The sequence below is a fragment of the Nematolebias whitei genome, chromosome 6, assembly GCF_014905685.2.
Source record: "Nematolebias whitei isolate Nwh7 chromosome 6, NemWhi1, whole genome shotgun sequence".
NCBI classification, from domain to species: Eukaryota; Metazoa; Chordata; class Actinopteri; order Cyprinodontiformes; family Rivulidae; genus Nematolebias; species Nematolebias whitei.
Window position 1 is genome coordinate 49,406,486 of NC_056503.1, and position 8,422 is coordinate 49,414,907.

The window sequence follows — 8,422 nt, forward strand, 5'->3', positions numbered from 1 at the left end:
AAAAAAAATCACAATCTTTTACTGGATCAGTAAAAGTTTTTTCACTTTTATACAAAAATATATAAAAGTGAAGAAATTATATTAGAATATGTCATCACCGATTTAAAGATATGTTTCAACAAGGGATCAAGCCCATCCACCCTCACCCCTGAAAATATGACACCCCGAATGAGACTGTTGGAGTTGACTGTTCATATCACTGGACATGTTCTGATCCGCTTGATGAGCACGGGTCGCTGAACGGTACCGCCCCATAACAGTAAATAAGTAAAAAACTGAGAATCACTAAGAATCATTTTAAATTTAATTTAAAACCATAAAAATATTTGAAAATGCACAGAACAAAACAGTGCACATAAGTTCAGTAAATATGCAAGTCATTCACATTATTTATTAGAAGGAACTACTTTATGGGGCAAATTAATTTGTTTGCCCCAATGGACCGGCGGCCACTGCTCCATAATATTAACTAACCAATTTTTATATCAAATTTAATACATAGGACTTGCTTATCCCTTGTTGTTTTGGACTTTTGTCCTCATCTAGACTTCATATTTGGACCTTTAAATATGAAATTTAAGAACTCTGCTTTAGGTTTTGGTCAAATCTGAAAAAAGATGAAGAGGAAATTTGCATAGCTCGAGTTCTTATAGATATTGAAGACCTGAAGACGATAAACAGAAATCTTAAAGCTGGACCTGAACACTGAACAACTGATTAAAGTTTGTTTAATTTCCAGTGTGGACACAGTCTTTAGTTGTCACCACCTAAATTTCCCACAATGCTTCATTCCTAAAGGGAAAGCCTCTGTTGGTAGAATGACAGTGTCAGAGTATTTTGGTTCATTTGTAAAATAAGAACTATAACAAAATTACTTGAATCTGATATTATATTGTAACAGACCTATTAGATTTTTGTAGACACTAGAAATTAGTCTTAATCTGACCATTTACTCCTGAAGATTTTTGTATTTATCTTGTTTTACTTATCTATCAACTTTTAAAGATTAATGGTTTTAGTTTGGCCCATTCAGGACATTTTTGATAAATCCGATTTACAAGCATTATTTTTAATTAATTAATTACTAATTATTTTGTCCTTTTTCTGTCTCTCTGTCAGACTGGAACTCTGAGGTTCTGTGGAACCACAGAGTTTGCAAGTGGTCAGTGGGTCGGAGTGGAGCTGGACGAGCCTGAGGGAAAGAACGACGGCATTGTGGGCGGAGTCCGTTACTTCATCTGCCCTCCTAAACTTGGTGACCCAACGATGCATCTAGATCTGATCCGTTCTGTGTCAGTGTTAAGATTTCGAATGACGTTTGAATTATTTCTGGTCTGTAGGCATCTTTGCACCAGTTTCAAAGATTTCCAAGGCTGTGGAGCAGACTCCTTCATCTGTCACCTCCACCCCCCGGACCCCTCGCATGGACCTGGCATCTCGCCTGGCTGGAAAAACCAAGAAGGCGAAAGAGAAAAAGGAGAAAGAGAGAGAGAAAGGTGCCCAAACTGTAATTCTGACTGTTTTTATTATATATGGACAAATCAGTTTTATCACAGTTCGTTCTGTGCTCTCAGCCCAGAGGAAGAAGTCCACAGTGAACCTGGATCCAGACGGAACAAACGTGGAGGTTGGAGACCAGGTTTTGGTGGCCGGTCAGAAACACGGCATTGTTCGCTTCTTTGGCAAAACAGACTTTGCTCCAGGTGTGTTAGCTGGTCCTTCATAGATTCTCCAAGCTTTGCACAAGTAACAGCTTCATTCAATATAAAATATATATATTTTACAGAGATAATCTATTAATTTTGTTATGCATTATCTCCTGTTTGCTTAAAAATGTAGATGTGTGTACCATATCCTGATCTCTCTGCAGCCTCTTTAAACAAATCATGTTTTTTCTTGTTGGTAGATCATAGGACTCCTAATTTCAGGGTAGTGGGTTTGAGCTCCACATTGGGCGCCAATATGAAGAGACTTTTTTTTATAAGCACTGAATTAGGAAAAAAACTCAAGGTCACATAAGCTGTGATTTTACTGACACAAATCAATAGATGTCTCAAACAGCAAAATCCAAATTGGGATAACATTATGGGTTGTATTTAAACCTTAAATTGACATAGTTTGGCATCATGGACCTTTCACTATCAAACTTTCAACGGCTCATTGGACAAACAAACATGTTTTGTTCAAAGTCCTGGATAGACTGACCCCAGCAGAAATCCAGAAAATCAGGTTACATTTTGACTTCGAATATGAATGTGAATATGGACATATTTCTGCATCCGAACATTAGGTTAAAAATCACACCCACACCTTACTGGAACCTTTTGTACAACCCGTGGTGTTTGAGCAAAAACAGTCTCAGACTGTGTAGGAACAGTAATTTGTTTTCTACTGTCAGCAAGATTTTGCCTTTCCTGCTTACAACTAAGCCAGTGACTGCAAAATCAACAGATAAAAGTAAAACAATAATTTAAAACAAAGATAAAGGTTATACTGGTAGTTACACAACTGTGAGGAGAAATGGAATGTGTTTCTTTGTTCTGTCAGAGAAAACCAGATATGTCCACCAAAATCCCAATTTACTTGTTAAAATGTGTTCAGATTAAACTTGAGGTCCAGTTCATCTCAGAGATTATAAACGCACATGCAGAATCGCTGCGTTGCAGTTTGGTCCATGACATCACAGCATTCTTAGCTCATTTGTCCCTTTTTGTGGAGTTTTCATGACATGTTTGCTTGAGTGGGTTTTTCTCTGGGTGATTTCTCCACAGTCCAAAACCCACAGATTTGTTGGGAATGAGATGAATGCCTCCATGTCCTACAGTAGTCTGAACTGGTGTGTTCCTGTTCCTGCAGGGTACTGGTTCGGAATCGAGCTGGATCAGCCCACTGGGAAACACGACGGCTCAGTGTTTGGGGTCCGATACTTCAGCTGCCTGCCCAAATATGGAGTGTTTGCTCCACCTTCCCGTGTCCAGAGGTACAACCATAATCACAAAGGATATTTTATTAACATTCTTTTTTATTGTGAACTTAAACATTTCTTTATGAGACATTGCAATCTGACAGTGTTTTGTTTGATGTTTTCAGGACTGGAGGACCTAAAGACGGTTCACAAAACGATAACTGTATGGTGAAGAAGGTCCACCAGGTCTCCAGTAAGTCCACGTCTTCTGACCGGGGTTTTCTCAGTTTGAATCAAACCTTTCCTTTTAGAGACATCTAAACCACACAAGATGAGCCTGCTTCATCTCACTGACATATTTTTGTTTTTGTATTTGTTTTGTTTGTTTGTTTGTGTCTGCAGTGTCACAGCCCAAGAGAAACTTCAACACAATGCGATCTCCTAAAGACCTGACCTCCGAGAACTCCATATCCAGGTGAGAAACACCAACCCTCAACAAAAAGTGCATAAATAATCTTTATTAAACAAACTTTATTTACAGTTTTTAGATAATTAAAATAAAATGACAACATTAAATCTTGCTTCATTAAAGAAACAGTTCTCACAGGTTTCTCTCAGTCCTGACCTCAGATTTCTCTACGTAAATCCTGGTTATTCAAACTGACCCAGCATTGCTTTGAAAGATGCAGCCGCAAAGGATTATGGGATATATTAACTTCAATTCTTCAGTAAAGGACAATTCGAGGTTAATTGTTGCTCCTTTATTTAGCTCTTTAGAGAATCTGACCAGCTCTTATTATAGCTGATATTTCACATTTTACCTTCATCGTTAAAAGAAAACGGTTCAGTTCCTCATTGGGACATTTCTAACAGAGTTTATACAGAATTTTCTCATGGAGCAGCTTCAGATTCTTTACAAACAGGAAGGAAACAAGATTTCATGATGTATTTGTTTTACTTGTGGACAAAAGGAAATGACTCCATCAGAATGCAGATGTCTTCACCTCTGCAGACGCAAACCACTGATCCATCATTCAGACACTCACTCACTGTAAACTTTACTTATTTAAACAGATAATTACTGTAAACTGTATTTTTGTAAATAGCTCAAAACGGAGGGCTGGATGAAGACTTTTGCACGGTCCTGTAGCAGTTTGAGATGCTCAAAGTTGTTTTTATTGTTGTTTGTTGATGAAAAAAGTTAACCAGATGTTTCAGATTCAAAGAAAACTCAAAAATGTCTCTTTTTGCTTCTCTCTCCTCCCTCCTCTCTCCTCCTCCTCCTCCTCCCCTCTCTCCTCCTCCTCTCTCTCCTCCTCCCCTCTCTCCTCCTCCTCCTCTCTTCCTCCTCCTCCTCCCCTCTCTCCTCCTCTCTCTTCCTCCTCCCCTCTCTCCTCCTCCCCTCTCCTCTTCCTCTCTCCTCCTCCTCCTCTCTCCTACTCCTCCCCTCTCCTCCTCTCTCCTCCTCCAGGCTCCTGTTCTGCTGTTGGTTTCCGTGGATGCTTCGTGCGGAGATGCAGACCTAACCACGTCCCTCCTTTCCTCCTGTACTCCTCCGCTGGACCGTTCTCTCTGCTCTACTTTCTCTCCGTTGTCCCTGAAGCTCCTGAGACGTTCCAGCTCCTCGTGGTGACGCCTCCTCCAACCTCCCCTGATTTAGCCGTTCTGTTGAAGATCTATAGTGCCTTGTATCTGACCCGACATCCTGCATTCCTCCGACTAACGAGTCTGAATCCCCTGAACCGGTTGTTTCTCTTGAACCGGTGTTGGTCCGGCTTCGTGTTGTAGACAAACATCGTTTCTTTTGTGCTTCGTGGTTTCTTTCTGCTGCCGCCAGGTTTGGGTCGGACAGATGAGAAAAGCTCAGCTCCTGAACCCTGAAATCTTCTCTACATGAAAACCCGAACAGATTTGTTCGTGAGCCGACCCGGTCCTGCAGCAGGACGAGCGTCTGGGCTCTGGGGGTCCTGCAGACCAGCGTTCAGGGTTTAGGATTTGTTTGTTGGACCCAGTTCAGACATCTGCTTCCTCACAGTCCTTGGAGTCCTTCATCAAAATGGGACCATCATTTAAAACTGAAGTCCTTCATGTTTTAATATCTGAAGTTGAAACAGGGTCAATCATCTAGAACTCTTATTTTTAGCTGTGAGTGACCAAAAACTGGTTCCCGTCCTCTTCAAATATTAATTTCACATAAAAATTTCAGCACATTTTCCACCGAACGTGAGAGCACAGCTGGATTCTGATTCATCCTGATCTTTGGGAGAAAATTAAACAATCAGTTCGTGTAGTTTATAGAAACTAAACAATATAAAACAGGTAAATATTTAATCCTTGTAGACGCAAAGTGCAGATTTTAGATTCATGAAAAGCTGCAAACAGAACCTGATGTAAACCAAAACAGCTGACTGACCCAAACTGATGTTTTCCTCTGGTGCAAACAGCTGAAACGTTTAAAGTGAGTTTGGTTTCTGTCTGGGAACATCAGCCGAACACAAACTTAACCTAGCTTAATGCTAAAAACAGCTAAATGTTAGCGGAGTATTTATCTCAGAAGTAAACAAACTGTCCAGACTGACGTGACGAGGCGACGCTCGGTCACAGCTGGGTTTAAGACGAGGAGCCATTTTGGTTTCAGCTGGAGAGGAGCAGAGCGACTGAAACTAAATCAACAGGAAGTTTGTCTTCTATCATCCGTGACAAAATTTAAAACCTTGAAATTCATGTGTTTATATTTTTATGACTTTTTTTAAAGTTAAAAAAAACATTTTTGTTTTAAGATAAATCCTTCAGAACTGTTTCAAACTGATTTGTTTCAGTAGAATGAAGTTATTGTAATTCACCTCCAGCTTGGTGTTAAAGAACTCTAAATAACCGCACGTTCCGAGTGTAATTCCATTTCAGAGACTAATATGAACATTTCCAGTTTAAAACCTCTGAATCTTTTTATTTCAGCCTCTCAGAGCTCCCCTGACGTCGTGAACGTCAGGATCACACTGAGCTGAGACTGTTTGTGACAAACTGCAAAAAGCTCGTGAGTCACGTCACGCCGGAGTTTTAAACATGTTTAAAACACGTCGCCGTTACGTTCGTTTGCAAGTGTACCGAGTCGCTGACAGTCCAAGTCGGTTTTTATTATCTTTACAGTTTTATGTCTCTGACCCGGTTTTGGTTTAAGTCGAGGGATGATGCGACAACATGTTGAAACAAGCTGACCTCTCATAAGCCCTGATCTCCAGTAAACTGAAACGAGCAGCTCAGATCTGAGCGAGCTTCAAGCGGTGGTTGAAATTTGAAACAGATCAGTTTCTGTTTTTTATTTCTTCGTTCCTGCAGCCTCGGCTCAAAGACGTCGTGGATAAACGTTGTTTGTGCTCGTGGAAAAAGCTTTAACTGTAAACCGTTAATAACCTCCACAGCTTCTGCTTGTTAATTACAGAGAATCAATCAGCTGCAGTGTTTAAAGATGAGCATCGGAATAAGATTTATTATCATTGAACCAAAATACAGAGAGATTATGTTCGTGCAGTCGTCAGAAAGATGGGCGGAGTGCACGTTGCTGCTGCTACTGGAGAGATTTGATAAGTCGGCCTGCTTTCAAGGCCAACCGGGAAGTCAGATTCAGATAAGACACAATTGTTGATTTTTTTCAGGCAGAATTATTTCTCGTCAGTCTTGAGTCCTGCTGGTACTTTCGATCCAAAATGGCCAGACTTGTGGGCGTTCCACTGGTCCGTGCTCATGAGCCCCCTCCAAGGTCGTCTCCAACATGTTGACGAGTCCCAGAAGCCGCAGGTGGCCTGCGATTCTCACAAATCGCTTCCATTTTACGATTTAGCTCAGGGCTATTCAACTGGTGGCCCGGGGGCCATATCAGGTCCATGGTTGAGCTCAGTTTGGCCCATGAATGGGTTCATTTTTTAATTAAACTACCGTACATTTTAAACCTTAAAACAAACTTGCTTAATGACAATAACTGCTGGATGTCCAGCCCCTGAGATCTTGGCTTTCAGTAACTGTGGCCCCCTGAGCAGTTTAGTTGAACAGCCCTGGTTTAGCTCGTAAATCAGCTGATTTTGAGTACTCAAAGCACGAATCAAACCTTCACACAGATTTGGCAGTTTTGCCATGGCCGAAACTGCTGCCGCCGTCTTCCTTAATAGCCGACAACACAGGTATCTGCTGATGCCAGAGAGCAGAAACTCTGCTATCATGAATCCAATTATATAAACGTCTTCGGTCTGGAATTTTCAACTAAACTTTTAAAAACTTTGAACTTTTTTCTCTGAAAATGTGCTGAATCCAAAATGTGCTCCTGATCTTCTGCTTCTACCAGAACCTTTTTTCTAACATCTATTGCTGCACACAGCCTCTGATTTCTGATTAAACCAAATGTTTTCATCACATTTCTAAAAAATTTAAGTGTTAGGTTTTAGTTTTTTTTATCATTTATTTGGGTTAAAAAATAAAGAGTTTGGTGTCAGTAGGTTGTTGTAAAACTTCTGATACGACCGTATGCAGATGACTCACTGATTTACCTTTCTACCCTCTTTGCTTCATTCTGGTCCACCCCAGAGCCAAAAACCTTGAACTTGTAGTTTTGACATGTGTTCATGCATCATGGCACTTCTGTGGTAGTTCCATGCTAAAGCTCTGTAGCGTTCTGCTCACTCCTTCCTCTCTGGTGAACATCATCGTCTGTGGGCCTCAGTGACGCTGGCCGCGTGTCTTCGTACAGTGAACGTACAGTTATGGTGCCGTCCGTTTGTTCAGTGGAGACACGTAGGCTTTAAGCTGTGTAAATGTGGACCTTTCTCTGAATGGGCCACCAGGTGTTTCTATAATCTGAACAAAATGTAACATAAACTCTTTGTTCATTTCAAAACCACTGGCTCAACTGGTTCACGTCTGTGACCACAAACTGAACTTCACATTCTGCTTGTTTGAGGATGCTTGTTCACTTTCAGGTCTTCTCCTTTAGGGCAGCCGTGAAACCGTTGGTCGTTACTGTCACATGACTGACCTTCATGTGTTGTTTTTAGTGTTTCGCTGTGGATGAGAACATTTCTGAAAACAGTGCTGTGTTTGTGAGGACACGTTTAGAAGAGGCCACTGAAAACAGGACAGTGACTATAGCTGCCAGTCAGGGCGCTGCGTTTGGCTCAAGCTGCATGTTTAAATGAAGAATCTTGTCGGTTTGGATCTTCCTGAAAGTTTAAAAGTCTCCAGAAGCAGAAAGTGAAGTCAGGTGAAAGTAAAAGCTGCTGTCTGACAGGCAGGAAGTAAAGAAAACCAGTCAGCAGGCAAGGAAGTGTTTGTGTTGAGCTAGAACCATCAGAACCGCTGGTTCTGTCCTGGAAACTAATCTGTGAAGTTCTGATTTAAAAAACTCACCCAGTTCTGTTCGTTTTCAACAGTTTAGAAATTACTTTTTAATAACTTCACTAAGTGTACTTTTATTTTTATGAGTTTTTTGTGTGTGTTTGTGTTCGATTACAATTCATGTGTGTGTGTGTG

The 8,422-nt window shown here is 40.9% G+C and overlaps 1 protein-coding gene across 1 annotated transcript in view; it reads left to right on the plus strand.

Moving 5' to 3' along the window:
- clip3 (CAP-GLY domain containing linker protein 3) overlaps positions 1-6,563 on the plus strand; it is a gene marked incomplete in the record, with an annotated part of 16,871 nt that extends 10,308 nt beyond the window's left edge. The window contains 7 exon segments of the mRNA XM_037677743.1: positions 1,120-1,255; positions 1,341-1,496; positions 1,575-1,703; positions 2,857-2,980; positions 3,091-3,158; positions 3,308-3,380; positions 4,377-6,563. Coding sequence (XP_037533671.1) covers positions 1,120-1,255; positions 1,341-1,496; positions 1,575-1,703; positions 2,857-2,980; positions 3,091-3,158; positions 3,308-3,380; positions 4,377-4,431 — 741 coding nt within the window.
- Positions 6,564-8,422: the final 1,859 nt, after the last annotated feature.